This window comes from Atractosteus spatula, chromosome 2 (genome assembly GCF_055471065.1).
Source record: "Atractosteus spatula isolate fAtrSpa1 chromosome 2, fAtrSpa1.hap1, whole genome shotgun sequence".
Taxonomy (NCBI): domain Eukaryota; kingdom Metazoa; phylum Chordata; class Actinopteri; order Semionotiformes; family Lepisosteidae; genus Atractosteus; species Atractosteus spatula.
In genome coordinates this window covers 61201885-61224019 of record NC_142707.1, presented here as the reverse complement: position 1 = coordinate 61224019, position 22135 = coordinate 61201885, and the positions used below count along the sequence as shown (strand labels likewise).

General features: G+C 38.7%; 1 protein-coding gene across 1 annotated transcript in view; it reads right to left on the bottom strand.

Moving 5' to 3' along the window:
• LOC148840002 (fibronectin type III domain-containing protein 4-like) overlaps positions 1-21907 on the bottom strand; it is a 90189-nt gene extending 68282 nt beyond the window's left edge. Inside the window, exon 1 of the mRNA XM_088906695.1 lies at positions 20132-21907. Within this exon, the coding sequence (XP_088762821.1) occupies positions 20132-20207 (76 nt within the window). The 5' untranslated portion in view covers positions 20208-21907. The remainder of the gene's footprint in view (positions 1-20131) is intronic.
• Between the last annotated feature and the right edge of the window lie 228 nt (positions 21908-22135).

Sequence of the window (22135 nt, the reverse complement as noted above, 5' to 3'; positions counted from 1 at the left end):
TGGATTTGATTTCCAGGGACTTCTGGAAGCCCTCTCTCAAGGTGAAGTCTCTGAATAAGTGAAAGCTTGCCCCATGTGCACCCGGATCAAATCACTCTGTCAATGTAAGTCTGGCCTCCTCCAACCCCTCCCGTTACCTGAGCAGCCCTGGTCACACATCTCTGTAGATTTCCTCACAGACCTTCCCAAAAGCCAGGGCAACACCGAAATTATGGTTATTGTCGACAGGTTTTCCAAGTCCGCTCATTTTGTCCCCCTTCCATCCTTACCTTCTGCCCCAGAAAATGGTCGACCTGTTTGTCCATCAAGTCTTTAGACTCCACGGTATTCCGGAGCACATCGTTTCATATAGAGGCCTACAAAATTGTGTGTCGGTTCTGGAGAGCCTTTTGCTAGGCCCTGGAAACTACAATCTCTGCCTACCACCCCGTAGCCAACGGCCAGACCAAGAGATTAAACCAGGATCTCTTAACTTACTAATGGGCATACGTCTTGGCCACCCAGCACAACTGGACCTCTTTACTCCCTTGGGCGGAGTAAACCCACAACTCGCTCTACTCCTCCTCCACTGGAATGTCACCTTTCCTCTGCTCCCTAGATTACCAACCTTCACTCCTCCGGAACACCACTCCAGTTTCTGGCTTACCCTCTGTTCAATAATACATCTCTTCCCTTAAGATACTATTCCCTTAAGAGACTAAGCCGGGCCAAGCCCGGCTTGCCCTCCTGAAAGCCTCTCAATGACATAAGACCTTCGTGGATCGGCGTAGAAGATCTTTTCTCAGGCTCAGGAGGGGACAATTTATTTGGCTGACCACTCGAAACATACATCTATGCCAATCCTTTCACAAGTTGGGCCATTGCTTTATTGGTCCCTTCAGGGTCATTTCCCAGATTACTCTGGTCACTTACCACCTTGCCCTCCTCCCTACCCTTTGTATTCACCCCTCCTTTCACGTTTCCCTCCTCAAACCCTACCACAGATCCCCCTCTCCAGACCGCAACCTCGCCCACACACCTCCCCCTCCATTGCTGGATCACCTACCTTTAAGGTCAACATACGTTTGGACTCCCGCTGGCATAGAGGTTCACGGCAATACCTGGTTGACTGGGAGGGATATGGACCAGAAGAAAGGTCCTGGGTCCCCGAAAGACACATCCTCGACAACTTTTATTGATGACTTGCACCGCTCCTTCTCTCTTCACCAATCTACAGCATCAGGAGCCGCCCGTGAAGGGAGGGTACTGTCATGAACCACACACAGACAAGGAAACACACCAGCATTCTCACGAGCACTACTCACTGTAAACATCCACGCATCAACACAGCACACACTCTCTTCTTTAACCCTCATTCTCCTCTTGGACCTCACTCACTATTGAGGTTTCCTCGCCGAGCTGCTCTATGACTTCCTACTCCTGAAGACTTGGTTTTCTCTCTTCTGTCCTTACTGGCTTTTGGCTTCTATATTAGCAACCATACTCGACCATGACGTTGCCTCTCACTTTTTTGGATTCATTTTTGATACCTTATCAACCTCCTGACCAGATACCACTGGAGACTGCTATGCTCAGGGTCCTACTTGCTCCAGCCTGTGACTCCCTGATAGCTAGAGAGATTAATTTGAATAAAATGTTCTCAGTTTAATATCTGATAAATCCCTGATACAAATTGTGATACACAATTATGTTAAACATTTCAGTGAAATGGGCAGCCCTTAGTTGACTTTAGTGAACCTAATTTGGTTTTTGGTAGCAGCTAGCAACAAGGAATTTTTTTTCCTAAATTATTACAATTAGTATGCAATTGTTATGGTCAGAGCTCCCAATCCTCGGTTTCCAAGGAGACAGATCGAGGAGCTCCGTATTACATGGACCTGTTAAGGGTCTCTCAGCTACCTGCCACCAATTAATGAGCAATCAACCAGGTATTCAATTCCCGCTCGCCGCTGCCACTACCCCAGTGCTCTGTCACTGAACTACCTGATCCAGGTAGTGATCTCACAAAAACAGCTCTATTTCACATATAAAACCAATTTATTCACTCGTGTATAGTACATTAACCGGTGCCTGTTGAAGTCTGGGACTATTTCCTTCCAGATCAGACAAGCCTTTGATTCAAGCTTATTTTTTGTCATTGCCAAACAAAGTTTAAAAAAAAACGTGGTTCAAGAAAGGTTGGTAATTAGCAAAGTTATTCTCTCTGCTTGATAATGTCATTGAGATTTGGCTCGACTGAGAGTCTATAATTTTCAGTCCAGCTTTGAATTTAGTTTTTGGTTTTCTAAGGGCTTGGTGAATTCCAACAACTTAACTTATTTTGCTACAGAGTGTTGTTGATTTCCTGGAATGGTGTGACCTCAAAACTTCAAGGTGCACCTTATCTTCAGCAGTTGTTTTATGCTGGTTTCTTCAATGTGACAGATATCATCTATAATTGGTCTGTTTATTGAACACGTTTTCATTGGCAAGTTTGAGTACCATTTTTAACACACTTGTATGTGACTCTGACACAATTTTATTCAGATACACCTTAGTACAAGCAAGCCAAGCACTTGTTGACCTCTTACTGCTGCAATGGATTAACATATTTTTAAGCCATTTTTTTTTTTACTGGAACTTGCTTTCCTGCCATAGGAAAACTAATTTTTTGGTACAAATTGTGCCAGACAAGAGAGCTCTTTTTTAACTGCAAGAGACTGCTCACAAATACAAAATGATTCCACTATCATTATCAGTAACATCACATATTAAACAGTACTACACACTTTAAGTTAAAGAACTTCAGGACAGAGTGGCAATGTTCTCCCCATTATTTGTGCTTCTTTTAAGCTGTCCACAATAGTTGAAAAAGAATGGTTCAACACTGTTCCTGAACATTTTCTTAAGGGTGGTTGGTATCCTGTACAAAGGAGGTATAGGGTCTTTCTGAAAAGATGTGAAACTAAAATAAAAAAAATGCATTTTAAAAATGTTTCCACAAGTAACAAGTAACAAATATACACTAAAGTTATTATATTAGTTTCTTTGTTTGGCATTTATATAAGGCAACCTACAAGGACTATATATATGGATACATACTATACTATTAGAGCACAGAGAAAAAAGTAATACAATGTAGAAAACTAGACAACAAATAAATTAAATTAATATTAACAACTCATAGAATATTGTGACAAGACTATAGTTTGAGGATTATAAAATCTGCTGATAATTATTTATTTCTGTCTAATTAGGCTACATTGTTTCTGTAGCCACACTAATCTCAGAATTTGTTACTAATGATTTCAGAGATTAGTCTGTCCACAGGAACAACTTAAATAAAATTAGCAACCACAGAAATCTGGCAGAGAGGAAAATTAAGGAACATTTCATATAACAATATGGCACCAGACTAGGCACATGTTCTAAACAGAAAAATCTGTTTTAACACTGTTACGACCCCAAGTGTCTAGAGGTAAAGGGGTGTAACATTTAGGATAATTCTTTTGGAAGCAGGTAGGTTCTGGTGAGGGACTAGGAAGTGTGATGACAAAGGTGGGTGCAAAAGTTGATTTTAAGTTGAACAAGTGACTGGTAAGACACGATAACACACAGGAACTAGAGTGGTTCCAAAGAAAAGAAAATAACAAACAAAATGGAGCTGGCTAGGAAAGTGAGGGAAAGCTAACATGACTACAAAAGAAAACCCAAAACACACGGTCTTCGGCGTCTTCAACACCCTAGCTAACCTCCACTGACTACCCAAAACCATACAAGACAAACGGCACTCACCCGTACTAGTGTTACTAATACAAAATCAACTAAGTGTGTAGAATGTACCCAACAACCTAAACTAAACGTATACACAAAAGTTCACAAAACACAAGTGAACTTGGAATACAAATAAGGGAAAACGAGAGTAATCAACAGCAACAGGGTACAAAAGAACACAAAGGTTGAATATGTAACGCGTTAGGGCAAGGTAATGGCAAAACAAGGATAAACACACAAACAAATGAAAGTACAAAGAAACAAACAGAAACCAACAAAACAAAGCCGAAGCTATACGAAAATACAAAACAACAAACCAACAAAGCGGTCCAAAGTGAAATGAAGGAAAGCCCAACCAAACGGGACCAAAGTCAAACAAAAGGCCTCTCCTTCCTTAAAACCTCCATGTTATATACTGAATAAGATGCAGTCTGATTGGGTGAGAGGCTGATTGATGATGATGTCATACGGATCAGTGGTGTAATGGTGGGCCAATGGGGAAGGGAGAACAATCGAGGGTCAGCAGTGTGGAACATTAAAAAAACACACACAGACCACACACTGGGACATAACAAACGCAATCAAATAAGAACATCTGTATTTTTCTTGAACCCAAATTCAAGTTATTCTATGGAATAAAATGGTCGCAGATCAATACCACTGAATTCCAATGCAACTTTTTAAACATCTTTTTAACTGCTGAAAATTATTAACTCCTCGATTGCATTCCAAAACAATCCTTAGTAGAGACTGTGGATGTTTTATTTTTAATTCTCCTGAAATATCTAACATGCCTTTAAAAGTCTTCTCATTCAGATTCTCATGCACAGTCTGCTTTGTGTTTTGCTCATTTTATTATATTCTTCAGATTGCACTCTCTGTGCCTTAGCTACTATGATGTTGAAATTCACTGCCTATTGCCCTGTGTGGCACTGAATTGTGGGGTTCAATCCCAGACCAGGATTATACAAAATGGGACAATGGAGCAAATACCCCATTGCAGCCATGCACGCAGAGCTCTGTGAAAATATTCTTTATATTGAAAGAAAAACACCAAACAATGTGTACAGGGCTGTGTCAGGCTGATAACAATTAATACAATTATACTGGCTACAAAAAGCAGTGACCCAAACTTCTACCACCCCAAGGTCCCATTTAGACAACATCTGAGCATAGAGAAGAGCACTCTCAGCTAGGCAGTCCTTAAGTTCAGTGCTCTGGGCCACTTTGACACCAGCCAGTCTCAGGACAGCACTACTGAAACACCAGAAATTAAAGTCCATCAAATTGCAGGACAAACCAAAAAACACTACCTCATTCACAGGAACACAAGATAAACAAGAATGCTACCTTAAAAGGACAATATTCAAGTATCTAATCATTGGAATTATAGAATCAGTTCATTAACACAGGAAAAGGAAAAAGGAAAGTACATCATAGAACACAAATTAATTAAGTATTATTTAATAACGGCTTGAACTGTTTTTTATCACCCTAAATCAGCAAAGGTATCTTACCTGTAGTAAACTATACTAAATACAGTATCTATTTCCGATGGAAGGCAGTAGAGAGTGCAGTAGCTCTGGGAACCCTACTCCAGCTCCGGGCTCTAGGGTACTTCAGTAAACTTTGCTCTAGCACTTCCTGATCCAACTCTGCAGCCAAAACACCTGGCCAGCTCTTAAAGCTGATACTAGGCTCTAGATCAACAGCTTGCCCAACCCCATTAACCAACACTGAGAGTAATCTGTAGAATGGAAAAATTCATGAGCAAGAAATCCCCCTAAGAATGGGGTGATTTAAAGGAATCAATCAAACCCCACCTGCATGTTTTGGGGAGGAAACCCCAGTGCTAAACTGGTACAACGCCAAACCACCTGGTATGTCTAAATGCTTGTATAACAGTTTTATTAATATGAACTAGGTATCCCAAAACACTTCACTAGTACTAGCTGAACATTCATCCATCCATCCATTTTCTAAAACTTCTATGCAATGGGCGCAAGGTGAGGTACACCCTGGATGGGGTGCCAGTACATCACGTGGCACACACAGACACAAATACATACACACACACCAGGGTCAATTTTCCCAGAAGCCAATTAACTTACCAGCATGTCTTTGGACTGTGGAAAGGAAACCCACACAAACAAAGGGAAAACACACAAACTGCACACAGATAACATCCCAGGAACTGAACCCAGGGCCCCAACAATGCTAACTACTGCAGAACTGTGCTGCCCACTAGCTGAACAATTATCAGCATATCGGTTTACATAATGCTTTTAAAAAATTGTAAGTAAATATACTGATGGAAAAAAGAAAAGCGACACCTCCTCCTCCACACTCTGGCCCTCCCGTCTGCGAGGAACAGGCTGAAGAGTGATTCATTCATGAAGAGGACCTGATGCCATTGCTGACTAGTCCATCGCAGCCTTGTCTGGCCCAAGCCAGTCGGGTGCGACGTCTAGGAGGTGTGAGCAGAGGGCCTCTGACAGGTCGCCTTGCTCTAAGGCCAGCAGCATAGAGCCTCACTGTCCTGTCACTGATGTGGGCATTGTGTCTGCTGGCAGTTTCAGCAGCAGTACGGGTGGCAGATCTAAAGGATCTCTCAGATGGACCAGTCTGATCCAGTGTCGGTCCTGCTTGGGTGTGGTCACTCGAGGGCGACCGGATCTTGGACGGTCATCTGTCCTGGCAGTCTGCTGAAACCTTCTCTGCACTCGGGACACAGTGGAGTGGCTTACTCCATAGTCTCTGGCAAATGACATGCCTGCCTGCAGCATGCCAATGGATCTCTCCCTTTTATCTGGTGACATTCGAGGCATTATGGAAAGCTCAGAAAACTAAGTGCGGCCTTTTCTTGCAGTGACCTCAGCTTTGAATTAAGGCATTTTTAAAGGTGACCTAATCGGGAATTGTTTCACCTGGACCTCGTTCGGTAAAAGTGCACCTAATGAGCTTTCATGTGATTGGTAAGTTGCAATGCCTCACTGCTCAAGCTGTATTACTGGTTAGAGGGCTTAAAACAAATTGACAACTTTTTGTGAAAGTACATGAGCTATAACTATAGTATCCTCATTCCAGAAAATGTTGCGGTTCTTTTTTCCATCAGTATACTGTATATGTTTGACAGGAATATTGTTGTTGATTATTAAACTAAGCCACTGCAATAATGGTGGAAGGGAAGGATTAGCTTGTAATCAAGCTAATAAGGGTATATGCACCTCTACTAAATATGACTGAGCTGCAATACTGCAATCTGAACACAAAACAGTTATCGTAAACAACAGTGCTTTCAAGCTGCATTTATTTTAATGACAGAGAATGCAGAAAAAAAACTCTACTTTTGCAAGCTTCTTTTAGAGAACAAAATTAAATATGTAAGAGCAATTACCCTTTACTCTAATTTATAGCTTATTGAAAATAAATTTCCATTTCTTTTATTTTTTCTTCATTTTACCCAGCATCCCTGAGAAAGCTTAAAATAAATCCTAAATCATTTTGGCTTCGTGCCCTCATTTCTTGTTAAATGCAGAATGGTTTTTTGCTGGTCTTTAGAACACTGTAGCCTGCCACTGTAGCTTTGTTTTTTAATATGTTAGTCTATCCTGAATTCTCTAACAATAATGTATTTAGGCTCAACTCTGCTGTAGAATGATGAACTTGCCAGTTCTGTTCCAACAGGAAATAACTATGCACAGTATAATTACATTTTTTGATCATTTAAATGAAAACTAATTTTAAACGAGATGCCATCTAAAACTACAAGCAATATGTAGCTCCATATTGAAATTAAACTTTATTACACTATAGTAGTGCTGCATTTCTAACAGTAATAAAAACAAGATGTAACAAATTAAAGAAAATGCTCTCTACTAGGAATGAAAAAAACAAATACAGGATAAGGTATGATCTCATTTTTTTGCATATTCAATAACCAGATTTATAGAGGGGAAATAAATAATGAATAATAGGGGGGAACAATGCTTTGTTTTAGGTTTACAGTATTAATTTTCTTTACAAATACTTCCAATATATACTCGCAATATTTCAAAATTTGTTAATAGTTAGAAAACTATTACGACTGAAACGACCGAAATGCTGGTTTCATGAGCCATGAAACCGTATCCTATTTTCCCCTTAAGGTATTCCTTATTCCCATAAGGTTTTCAAGGTATCTAACCCTTGTGAACACCAAAGTTTTACCGGACATAGAAAAAGTCTCCTGAAATAAGTTGCAAAGGAATTGTATTTTATTAAATTTCTTGTATGACCTATGTCAAGAGAATAACTTGCCATAGTTTAAAAAATAAATACCATGTGACTGCTGCCTTTACTGGAATTTCCAAGTGTCTTTTAATGTTGTGTATTTACTTGACTAGAGATCACTAAGGTACTTCTGTACACAAAGGGGCGTGGCAGTCTTGAATACGTTACCAAGCCATGTTGTCAAAACTTCAATTATTAATTTGTTCAGCAGTTGCTTTTACCTAAAGATAACAAACATACAGAACAGTATGTACCTATTTATACAATTTGGTATTTTACCGAATCAATTTGAGTCAAGTAATCTGTTCAAAGTTAGAACAAAAGTACCCAACCAATGATCTAAGCATAATATCTTCCACTCATGAGTCCAGAATCCTAAATATTACTCCACACTTCTGCCATAGCTTCTTAAAAATAGCCAAATGAGAGCTTTCCAATCAATTAACAACTAAAACCAAAGGCTGAATGACCTCTTCTCTTTTATAAAGTTTTTTTTTGTCCTTATGCTTTCTGTAACCATGTGTGCAAAGTGCCTATTTTCTGATTGCCACCCCTGATGAGGATTGTAAGTAGTGCTCCCAGATACCGGAACGGATTGCTGCTGTGTTCTACAATGAGTGAGAGGCTCATTGCTATGGTCTAAGCAAGGTTATATTATCCATTAAGTCTCTACTGAGCTCCATGCTTTTTTGGGGAAATGATTTGCAGTATTGTTACTTTAGTATTCAATACATCAGAGCCCTCTGGGGGAGTGTTGTCTGTTGGCACCAGTGACATTGGAAAATTACACAAATGTTCAAGTGCTGCTAGAAGACTCTGAAAAATATGAAACAACATAAACATAAACTAGAGTGTGTGGAGAAAATACAAACAAACACGTACTTAAAAGGACATAAAAACTACACAGTGACAGGTGCCCCATCCTTCAATTTTACCCAGGTCCCTGCAGATATACCTCTGCTGCCCGGAATCCACCCAGAGACAGACTTTACTGTATGTTCACAAACATCTTCATCCTAAAATTTCCAGTGATGCAACTGTAACATATAACATACAGTTCTTTCCGGACGCTGTGCGGATGACACGATCCAGGGAAAAGTGAAGAAAACACGGGGGAAGAAGTCATGCAGGATATGGGGATGAAAACAGGGGGCGTGTCCTTTGTGCGCTGGTGTTCGGGGGAGGTGTGGCCGAGGCAAACAATCCAGGAGAAAGTCCAAAGGGGAATCCAAACGAAGGCAAAAGTCCAAAACCGGCCGGTCCATCCAAGACAAACAAGATTTAAAAACGGAAACCGGATCGGAACCGGTGGGGAACAGGAACAGAAAATAAAACCTTAATGGGACCAGGCGCTTCCAGGTCCCGGACTCGCCTGGTGGGGAAACCAGAGCAAAGCCCAGAATAGAGTGAGCGCCTGGCTTTTAAGGAGAACTGAAAGGGGGTTGGGACAGGGAGTAGGCGATGAGTGGAAAACAAGGAGGGGCTGGAGCGTGCTTAAGAGGAGGGGTTTACGAATGTGACATAACAGGGCTCAATGTCACTGAGCCTGTGAAAGAAGCACCAAACCCTGTTAATAATGTTCATTTTTGATTAACTGTCTCTGGGATCTTTAACAGATTATATTTAATTTGAATGGTGAAGGTGGATGTATCACTAATTAATCGTTAATATCAAATTTCTCATTGAATATATTAATTAGACTTTTTTTATTTTACATTCACAGAGCAGACAGGCCCCTAGAAAAGTCAAGTGAAGCTGTTGCTGTTCATGATGGAGCAAACAACTGTGTTAGGCCAGCTGCAGCAAGGAGAGTAGTTTCTTTTCACCCCCACTAGATGCTGCCAGGGCTTCTATTGTTTGTACAGTATATAGGCTCACATAAGAGTCACTGTTTGATTAATTGTTTAATTGGTGGAGCAATAAGAATCATAATTTAGACTGTTTGGTATAGAAAGGGCCGCAGGTACTGTAGCTGGTGTTGAGTGGTTGTTGAACAAATTTTTGTTGGTGTGAACGGATTATTGCTTTTGTATTCTAGCAAAGGTATGCAAGCACAATCTCTTTGCTATTGTGAGTGTCATGTGCCCAGAATCATGTGCCACCTGTTTAGTGGGGGGCCTGGTGTGCCCCATTGTCATCTGGAAAATAAGCAGAATTAATTCAGCAGTTCTCTCAGGTATCCTGCCTACATGATACCAAGATTAACAAATACAAATGTTCTCAGACATGTGTTTAATTGACAGTTTAACATGGTTTGGTAAAGAAAACTTAAGCTTTTTCACTTCAGCTTTGTTCAAGCACTGGAAACATTATCTGTATTATATCTTGCAGGGAATATTGGGGGGAAAATAGATTAGAAGACATTAATAATGCAAATGTAATTACTTGTAATTAATTTGAGCTAACAGAGCAATGGAGAGTATTACATTCAGCATCCTTCATATATCAAGGATACTAACCACACCCTCCAACTTTTCAATGATTTCCAATTTCAGGGTCCAGAATGCTACATTTTTACCATGGATATCATGTCTCTCTACACCATCATTCCCCACAATGATGGTCTTATAGCCCTCAAGCACATGCTAGACAAACGCACAGTGCTTGATCCACCCACCCACACTCTAGTGCGTCTTGTGGAATAGGTTCTCACACTCAATGCATTCTCATTTAATAACCTTTTTTATCAACAGGTTAGTGGAGTCGCCATGGGCACCAGGATTGACCTAGCTATGCCAATATTATGGTCGGATGGGTAGAAGAATGCTTCTTTGCTTCCTATACTGGCTTTGTCCCTGACTTCTACAAGCGATACACCGATGACATCAGTGCTGCTACATGCTCTAATGACCAGCTAGAGCACATCCTGCATCAATTCACTAACTCTCACACTTCACACCTTTCTTCACCCCTCTCCACTTTGCACTTCCCGAGTGGCCTCTCTGCCTTTCCCTTCTCCTGCCTCCTTCCCTCTCCCAGCTTTTGTTCTCCTGTGTTATTTAATCTTTGCTGTCTGCCCTGTGTTTCTCAGACCTGAAGAAGGCTCCACAGCTGAAACGTTGTGTTTCCTTTATTTTCTTTTTAGCATAGTATTGGGAGTATGCAAAAGACCACCACATGCAGTTATCAATTACTATGTTGTCCTACAGTGCCTTGCAAATGTATTTAGACCCTTTTCAAATCCTATACTTACCTTATTAAGACATGTACAGCCTCTGTCTGTGTGTAATAGTACTGGTTCACATGATTTCTAAGTAAATACACTTGTCTATGTCAAGTCCTTCAGTCAAGTACTTACTTTTGTGATAGGATCCAATCATGAAGAATAAGTAGCTTTCAAAACAACTCGGACATAAAGCTTTATAAAGTCACACGTCAGGAAAAGGCTATAAAACCCCTCAAAGATCCTTAATATTTCAAATCAGTATGGTGAATTGGAAGAAGTGGAAGGTACCCTATACTGCCTAGACCAGGCTGTTTCTCAAAACTGAGACAGTGGACAAGGAAGAAATTCAATAGGGCTGCCCGTGTAATGCCAACGGCGACTTCGAAAGAGTTACAGCGTTCAGTGGGCGAGAACAATATCCCAGCCACTCCACAACAAGTGCGAGTGTACCATGGTGGTGGTAGCACTGTGTTATAGTTATGCTTCTCATCAGCCCCAACAGGGAAGTATGTCAAGACCGATGGGAATGTAGAAGACTGAACATGGCACTGGCACATCCTAAAGGAAAATCTGCTTCAGACCTAAATCTGGGACAAAACCTCACCTTTCAGCAGGACAATGATCCAAAGGACAAAGCCAAAACTACACTGGACTAGCTTAAAAAAATTAATCTCCCTTGTGCCGTCAAAGTCTTTATTTGGATACTATTAAGAATCTGTGGAAAGACTTAAAACTGCAGTCCATAAATGATCCCCAAGTTAGCTTGAGCAAATGTACCAAAATAATGGACTGTAATGGTTGTAATCGTTGCCAAATATTGAATTCATGAGTCTAAATACTTACTGCATACAATCAACAAATTTAAGTTTTTCTCCTGATATTTTCTGGAATTTAACTTACCCTTAGTAGTCCTTCATTTTAAAAAAATACACATCCATCACTTTGCAATTTCACAAAATGGGATACAATATGAAAGGTCTGAAAACCTTTACAAGTTCTGCACCTGGATGATTTTTAATAGACTAGCACTGAAAGAACTGAAAGAACTGAAACTGGAAAGGATATTTTTGGTGAATTCCATCTAGAAATGAAATCAGTACATGGTATTACTCATTGGATGATGGGAGTTTGGAACAAACTACCAAACCATGTTGTCAAAGTTGATAAATTGGCTTTTTTCACAACTGACAAATCACCTATCTACTAGCCACCAAATGAGCTAGGTGGTCTAAATTACCTCTGCTTCTTATGCTCAAAATAAATGTACATACAGTACAGGCATTTGATGTTCTGGGACTCTAATTTTGAAAGCAGATTGATCCCCAATAGTCTAGAACCACTGGTTCATCCCTGGTTAACTGCATGGACATTGTCTTGAGTCTCCCATGAAAGTACAGGGTTCATAGTGGTTGATTAATAACCTTTGGTAAAGGAAAATAACTGGTAATTGCAAGGCTCCAAGACATACTGTATACAGAACTTTACATGTACTGTACAACAACAAAAATACAAACAGGAGAAATGAAGGACAGGCTCAAGGAAGTATATCAATGCATCATTAAATCCTTAAAAACATTTAGTTAGTGGGTTGTTTAGACCACATACTGTACTTTATGTGAAAATGTTTTTCTTTTTTGTAATGAAGGTTTGTGTCTCTTACTCTGTTTTGGTATTTCTTCCTTGACAAAAATCTCTCACAACAGATGAGAAAATAAAGAAACAGATGTCTTTACTTCAGATATCCTGACCTTGGTTCACTTAACCCAGCATCAATATAAAGTCTGTATTGTGCTGGGATTTAAGTGTATCTAGAGACAGACATACTAGCCCAAGAAATAGGTATTTGATTTTCAGAAAGGTCAAATCCTAATCTCAACATCTTCTGTCTACCTACACATAAATATTATCCCTCCATTTTCTAACCCCTTTATCTAATTCAGGGTTGCGGGGAAGCCGGAGCCTATGCAGGCGAGCAAGAGGCTCAGAGATACACTCTATATACACTCCATATATACACTGTCCACACAAACACACACACTCATACTAGGACTCGTGTCCCAGATGCAAATTAACCTATTACTTTACCAGTATTTATTTGGACTGTGAGTGATAATCAGACCAACCTGCAAACCCCATGCAGATAGCACCCTACTGTAGGTCTTAAAACCGAACCCAGGGCTCAAGCCGAACACACGGCAGCAATGCTAAACACTGAGCCCCTGTGCCACCCTGTTTTAAAATCTCAGCATAAAAATGCAGTATTCTGAGGTTTAGGGTAAAGGCATGGTTAATTGCCTTTAAAGCAAATGGTTAATTGTTTAAAGATACTAATGTCAATGAGAATTAAGTAATGGTTCCTACACAATAAAATAAGTATTTATCAATATTTCCTTAAATAATAAACAAAGAATATTCAGGAAATATTCAAACCTACTAAGGTCTACCTGTTACAGGACATTTAAATGTAAAGTTAACTCCAGCACATTAGGAAAAAATAAGGAATAGCTTTCTCCTGAGATTTTAAAATGGATCCCTGATTAAATTAACATATATTATTATGTTTTACGAGTGGAAGGACTCTAAGGAAAAATTAGACTGGAACCTCAAAAACAAAATCTATTTTACTATTAACGTCATTGTACACATTTAAGTAAAAAAAACGTTTGGGTTTCAAAGAGAGTTAAAAACAAACAAAACAACTTTGGTTCACAAAAAACACTGAATATTACAGCTCTGATTATTTATTTATGCTATAATTATTCCAGTCTGTAAGAAGTCTGTGAAAGGTTATACTGCAGGAAAATGTTCCTGTAAAATGAAGCATTCTAAAGGGAAAATGAGTCAATGATTTTGTTTCAAAATATACACTTGAATTACTGTATGAGTAAAATTGCTCTAGAAAATTCCCTTTTCAATTTAAATTCCCCAGCTCTTCCCCACTGACATTAAGAATTTCATAAAGTAAGTAATTAAATTTGACTCACTAACCACACAAGTAATTGTGAGCTGCCTGTGTATGTGTTTATACTGTACAGTATTCAAAAGAGATGCATAAGAATTATTTTTGTACACATTTAAGATGAAATTAGAATAGTTATACACAGATGTATTATAAACAATTTATTACAGCAACCTCTAGATACATTATTAGCCAAAATCCCAAAACACTTAAATGTCCTAAAATGACTTAAATGTCAGCATAATTTAAAGGCAATTTATTGCCATGTAACATTTTTCATATAATCTGAAAGGTTTCAGGTTTCATTCTGATTTACAGTATTTTGTTTATTTTTGTTTCCTACAGTAACTAGATGTCTAAAACAAACCACACACAGCTGATTTGGTAAAACAAGATTATTGTACAACAAGGGTACAAACACTGAGTAGGACCCAAGAGAAAACTGAACTTTAATCATAATGCTATGAAATACCAAAAAACTCATGACCTAACTTTGCTCCACAGACACAGGGTTAAATGCTGCAATAAAAGAAAAAATAAAACAAAAAATATACTATTGATTTTGCAGGTTAAGGTAAGTATAGTAAATATGGCTGCAAAATTATATTGCCTCATCAAACTCAATAACTGAACACATGTTAGTTTGTCTCATCAGATCTCTACAATTATTTGCATTCTGTATTATGTACAAATAGATACTCCCTATAAAACTGACTGGTGTACCTGTATTTGTACTTGACTAGGGTATCATTTTAGTAGTCTCTAGGGTGGGAGTCCAGAATTGAATTTTGGATTTGAGGATGTTTGTATAAGGAGTTTTATTTGTTGATCTTAATTTATAGTGCATTACTATCTCTTTCCATTTAACTAATTGAGAGCTAACTCAATGTGAATGCTTTAATAATGCAAGTGTTTCACAAGGACTGGCAGAATCACCTATTCTGAGCCTTTCAAATCAAAGGCTGAAATAAGATGATAAAAAATGGCTGTGCTGGCACTTGAGTCTTTCTTGAGATTTATTACATTATATACTGTTCAAATCTTGTAATTTCTGTGAGGTTGTTTGAAACAGTTAAACTGGCTTTCCATCTGCCCATTTTCTAACCACTTTATTCAATACAGGATCATGGGGGAGCTGGTGCCTATCCCAAGCTCTGTGAAGTTGGCATCCCTACGAACAGCACAGACAATGAAACCGACCACATTTTGTTTGTACTCCATTTCTGGTGGTTTATGCTGTTGAAACTAGGTGCTTTTGTTTCTGTGATATAGCGCCTTATTTCTTTGGGAAAGTGACATCACATCACTTAATCGTTTGAAGAGGTGCCAACTTCATGGAGCTCCTATCCTGGCAGGCAGTGGGTGCAAGACAGAATAGACCATGGACGGGACTCAGAACACACAAAGACACAGATAGGGTCATAAACACACACACTCTCACACTAGGGCCAATATTCCCAGAGGCCACTTAACCTATCAGTACTGTATGTCTTTGGACTGTGGGAGGAGACCAGACCTACCCAAGCACAGGCAAAGTTTACAAACTCCATGCGGAGGGTTCATCAGGAACTGAAACCAAGCCCCAGAAATGTGAGGCAGCAATGCTAACCACTGTGCCACAATGCTAATCCTAACGGCCATTCAACAGTTTTAATTTTACAACAAGAAATTTCTATATGTAATAACATAGGTGAAAGTATGTGTGTAATATATGTGTAAGTTTTATTAAAATGTACTTTTATAAATAATGTGACTTATGGAACAAAAGAATAGAAAAGACAACACCCAATGTTAACCTTCAACAAAACATTATGAAACTTGGACGTGTTGTTTTCTTCATGCTCACCAAAACGTTAAATCACTCATTATTAATGACTCACTTTGCCACCAAAGCTTGTCTACTGCTGAAAAACTCTTCTGTCACCTTTGCATATCAAAGCCATTCACCACGGTGAGGAGGTCCCAGGAGTACAACAAGCTGTGGATAAACTAAGCAACAGACCAAGACCATCTTACCCTGGTAGTACTTGATCAGGTGTTGTGCCACACTTGGGAATCCCAGGCAAAGATAGCTAATGAGATAGTCTAGGATCAAAGCACTGATGTGTTGATTATTGGTCACTGGTTGAACCACTCAGAAGGATACTCAGTAAAAATGCTTTTGAAGAAAAAGAAAGCATGAGAAAAAAGTTAAAAGCAAAGACAAAAACAATTCCTCAAAAGAAAGCAGTTTCAATTTTGCTTTGCTGAATACAATAATGCCAGATTATGATATGATATACAGTACACAGTATATTATGTGATGTACTTTGCACTCTAATGGCTTCACAGCAGGTGTGGTACATGATGCTCATTAATGTCAAATTAATTGCAGAATCCCTGCCTTTCTTCCTCTGTTAATGCAGTACTGTACACATTAGTGCACTTGTAAAGATGGCACTTTCTTGTTGACATGGACAATTTATAGTCAAATAGATTTTCACAGGCCAATATAAAGTTACAATAGTTAAACATATAATTTAACTGTATGTATTGTTCTTTATATTTGTAAAAGTAGTATTATATTGCATGGGGAAATTAACAAAAATGGCCAGGCATGGTGTATTTTCTAAGTACATGTAACCTAGGGCTCAGTGGAATGAACAAGTTACAAAAGTGACATCGCCCCTCTCTAAAAGCTAGAAATTGTAAATCTCTACTGTGGCCAAAGACACGATCTTTAAGCGTGGAAGAGTTATCTGCTGCCTTGATAGTGGTGTTGATGCTCGGAGTTTTGAGGAACTGAGCTAGAATCCTGGCAGGGGGAGGGAGGGCTCCACTTGTCACACATGTACAGTATGGACAGAAAATTAGAAATATCATTCAGTGGGATTATTTGTTTAACCTATCCATACCTATCACTAATTCTTAAATAGGTGAATAAAATGACAAACAACAAGGGCCCTCAAGGGCCTTAATGCTTCATCATAATGTTTTTGTAAACATTTTATTGAAAAGAAAGTACTGAGTAGCTCCTAAAAATGACTACAAGTAACTCTTTTGTATATTAGATTCTTATTCTGTACCTTATGACATCAATGGTGGTTACTGTATTATATGAAATATCCCCTCTACACCCAGATTATTGATGTCAATTCCATTCTCCACAGGTATTTTATTTGGGATAATTTATTAAAGCATTTTTTTATCAATCGTAAAACAAAACACCACAGTGCACCCAATACAAAATATACAAAAATGGAGGGTAACTCACACAACAAATGATTACAATTCAACAATAATTAAACAAACTGCAAAAAGGAGAAAAGGCATCTAACCAAGCTAGAATTATGAACTCATAAATTAGTCATACTTCTTTCCGGAAGAACAATTTTTGCAAATACATTTAACATACACGCAACCAAGTGTTGTTTAAGGGTATCTCACCCAGCCTTAAATAGATACCCTGGCAGAAGTTAAACCCACGAACAAAAGACATCATACTTGAAGACTGATACTGTAGTAGCTTGGGAATCATCAGTGAGAAGGAACAGTCAAGGAGTCAGTAACACAGTCACACCACTCATATCTGAAAGGGTGTTTGTGCCATATACTGTATCAGTCCTCTATGATAGGACCCTCATCACAATGTTTATAGATACGTCTTATGAAAACCAGGAGTTCCTGTGTACCCGAGAGGGTTAAGATCCATGTTTATCTGGAACCACCAGTAAGGTATTGTGTACTTCACACACATTTCAAATGGACGAGGTGAAACGTAACATTTTTAATAGAAGACAAAAGTATTGTTAAAGACACATCCCAATCCATACTACTATCCCATTTATTTAAGTATCTAACACATTCAAAAGTATTTTACACATTTAATTGAGAGCAGATTCATTGTACTGTAGACAAAAGAGGTCATGTGGAGATAAGATTAGACCCCTTGTGGTGATGTTAAATCAATTAGATCAGCCACTGTGTGGGTGGCTAAGGGAATGTCACATGTCTCCCATAGGTGTAAAAGGTTGTGCAGAGTCTGGGGTATATAAATATAGGAAAATCCAGTGAGAACGATTCACTCCCTCATGAAACTTGCCCAGCCCGCAGACATAAAACATGTCACCAAGTGTACAAACAGTTCTTGTAAACCAGGATGGATATGTAAAGTGCTGAGAATCCAATTAATCCAAACCAGTGAAAAAGGAAATTGTGGGGGATTCCTAAATGAGGGTGATTTTTCTTCAAATTCCCAATGACTTTGCAATGACTGGAATCAAGAGGGCTACAATCCTGACCTCGTGTGCAGAGGATGAAAGATTCTGGATTGTAAGATTAGCTAGACAAATTTGCTTTAATTGTATTCAGCCTCACATGTGTATTCTCTTAACGATTCTGCTGAAAATTAGAGAAGCTCTTAATACCCAGGTAAATAAAACCCAAAGATTGACTGTGAATTTGATATTGCAAAAATAAATAAAAAATAGAGGCTTATTAGCACAAAGTCAGTGTTTGGGAGCTCTCAAAACCTATTACTAACACCCACAATATTGAGTGGAGTAAGCAAGTGCTAGTCTCCAATTAAGCTAATGTACCCACCTCCGCCATCTCATAGTGTCAGTAGTGTGTAATAGGTCTACTTCTGGGAATTCGAGAACCTGTAATGAGCTGTACACAGGACTAAACCCAAACCCTTCACCTTAAGGATCCCCAGATACAAATAACCAACTTACATAAAGTACAGTAACCGTTATTGAGTTACTGTTTTTTGACAGATTTGCAGCTATAGTCAATACAATTATTACATGTCTGGGGCATAATAAAAATCTCTAGGCTTACTGATCTTAACTCTTTAGTTCATGGTTTCCATTTTCCTTAGTAGATAATTTTATCTTCCACCATATTTAACAAATACCTTAAAAGAGGGAAAGTGTGACATTTTTACAGTTTGGGTATTGTTCAGAGCTCTTGGTTAACCCTACTTACAGTACCACTAAACTAACCCTACCTAGCAAAGTTAAGAAAATAAACTTTAATTAACAGAATCAACAATGTATTTATCTAACTAAATTTATCTGATTAATTTTAGATTGCATTTCCTGTTTGTTTGGTTTAGAGCTTCATCAATTCTAACAAAAGAGCTGCTAGGCTCTAAAGCAAATTTAACTGATATTGTTTGAACAAATGTACTGTAGTTAGTACTGTATATGTAGATCACATTGCTTCTGTAATGTTATTCCAAGAAGATGTAACTTAAGACGACTATACCGTACAGTATATCAACATATAGGTAATATTATTAATGTGATTACTTAATTGCCCAGATATGAGCTTTACTAAAGTACTGTATTTTAAAAGTGCTGTTTTCTTTCTTGCGAGATAAATTTGAATCAATGCTGCATCTTGCATCAGAAAACGTTTTCACACACTACATACTGTACATCAAAAATAATATTTCTTTTCATAATATCAGTTATGAAAAACCTATCAAAGACTTCTTAAATCCGAAGCATTTGACCTTTCGGTACTAAACAAAGACAAGAACTGAAAGGCAGATTAAAACCAAACTACTGGATAACATCGATTCATAATTTGATTTCGTGATTGGCTGTCAGCTACGGTAACAATTTTTGAAATTGTGATTTTCAATCGCAAGAAAAAAATACAGAAATGATTATGATACAGCAGTTTTAACTTTATATTTTTTCCTAGAAGTGAGTTCTCCTTATATTGCTGCTGCTGTGACGCCATGCAGGTCGTGCGGAACGTGGTCTGTAAAACTAAATTTAAGATTAAATTGATTTTTTTTTCGACAGACTGAAAAGAAATGTGTCAACATTAGGTTTTATTTCAACGTAAAAATGTAGTCAATTGTTACTGTATATTGAAGGAAAAACCTGTTAAACAGTGACCTTTCATCCATTTACTGTGAATTATCCTGCAACTTTAAGCCTTCTACGAAGCAAAACATTGACTGAAAGAATAAATTAGTCACTTACTTGCTTCCACCAAAAGGACGTTACAGCTAGAAAGCACCAGCGCAATACAGTTCACATAAATAGGGACTTGTGCCATGCCTTCCTTTATTTTATTTTTCCTCTTGAAAAAAAAGTTCGCTTCCAGACAGAAATCCACTAGTTTTTCCCAGTTAACTTATTGCGCTATTAACCATGGTAACCACGGCAGTTATATTAATGCTGTGAACATCGTGTATTTTATATATTTTGCAAATCGTTTCTTTTCCAGATCATCCGTGCATTTAATTTCGACAGGACCTGTTAGCAGGTTTCATTGGATTTGTCTGCAGCTCAGTATCCCAAAGCTACTCTTCAATCAACTTCAAGTACGTTACAAATGAAATCATATTAACTTTTTCTTTTGGGATCGTGGCGATAACATGGCTTTGGATCCAAACGTCGTCGTTATGGAAAGCAAGTGGAAATGCACAGAAAGTAATGGATGTCGACGTCACATCTGAAATATCTCGTTGCTTTTTCGAGTCTGAAACAAACGCACGTAGTCCCTTTTCTGCTTTCATGTCTGTGTGCCCTTGCCGATTTTCTTTATCATCCAAGCTGCGCGACTGCGGTTCTCTTGTTCTTCACGTCAAGTGTTGCACACTACGAGAGAACACGAAGGCTGCCCCCCTTGCAAGAATAAATACTACTGCTCCGAATCGGATACTTGCCCTGTTTGTAGGTCCACTTAAGTGTTACCTGCGAAAAGATGCTATCATTTGATGACAGTAAAGGACAGCAGAAATGCTTCATCACCATGGATAGCTCCTCTTGCATGAACCTCGGAAGATTAAGTTCGCCTTCTTCGCTCAATCAAGTCTACCTGCACGAGACTTGCGTGTTAAAAAAAAAACTAACATTCTGCAGCACCGCTGGCGGCTTTCCAAGATTATACACAGGGCAGGACCTCCATGTTTTCAGTACTTGGCTTTTGGCACTTACAGTAGGTGAGCTATTTCCCCTGTTTACTGACGCTTAATTTCAGTACGAAACGGCTGCGTGTTCCTCTTAGCAGGAAATCAATTATATATAAATATTTGATTCCGATTGGCCTGCGCTGCTTCTTTGTTTCAGTGTCCTCTGAAAACGAGATGCGTTCTGGCGCGTGAAGTGTTTAAAAAAATCCACTCACCATTCAATTTCCCCCGAGTTTTGAAACATGCTTATAAATCCAAAGTTTACAGGCTTAAAAAGCGGAGATTTACCGCACAGGTATCATCTTTTCTGCAACAGATCCCTGTATTTTACCCGCTCTCAATGCAGTAGTCTTTTAAATAATATTCGGTACACGACATCTGCTGTTTCAACACATGGGTCCTGTTAGATTCAATGACCGGTCAACTCTTTTTTTAATGTGAGGGAATTTGGGTTTAGTGTTTGCTGGTCAGATTTAGCCGGGTGATACTGTCCTTATGATACAGTATGTGCTCTAGGTACCGAGTTAGAAGATTTTGAAAATAAGCTAACTTTCCTCCAGATGGTGCTAAGCGGCTTGTTGATAATTCTGCACAGCCTTTGAATGTATTCGCATTTGTTAATACTCTTTCTTTAGACAAATGGATGCCTAGAACAAATAATTCAATTCTCCACATCAAGCCGGTACATGTCTCGTTTAACTGGATATTCGTTCAATGATTTGCATTGAACTGAGTTCCAATTTCTTCTCTCGGCTCTAGAACAATAATTACAGCTGTCCTGTAAAAGTATGGATCTCACAAAAAATTAGCATACGGCCTTCCTTATTTTTAAATTAACTGTGGTGACGCATTAGTTAATGATTGCCCGAGGGTATACACACTGCTGGTGTCACCAAACTGTAAGTCTAAACCTTAATAAAAGAAAAGGTTTAGACAGAGGCAAAGGCTGGTATTTTCTGTAAAAAAATATTGATAAACATCCGTGATTATTTGTGTACAGGGCATTCAAGTTGGCGGCAAGATCGACTGCATGATGCCTCAGTGCTCAAGATCAGCACAAACAGAAGGA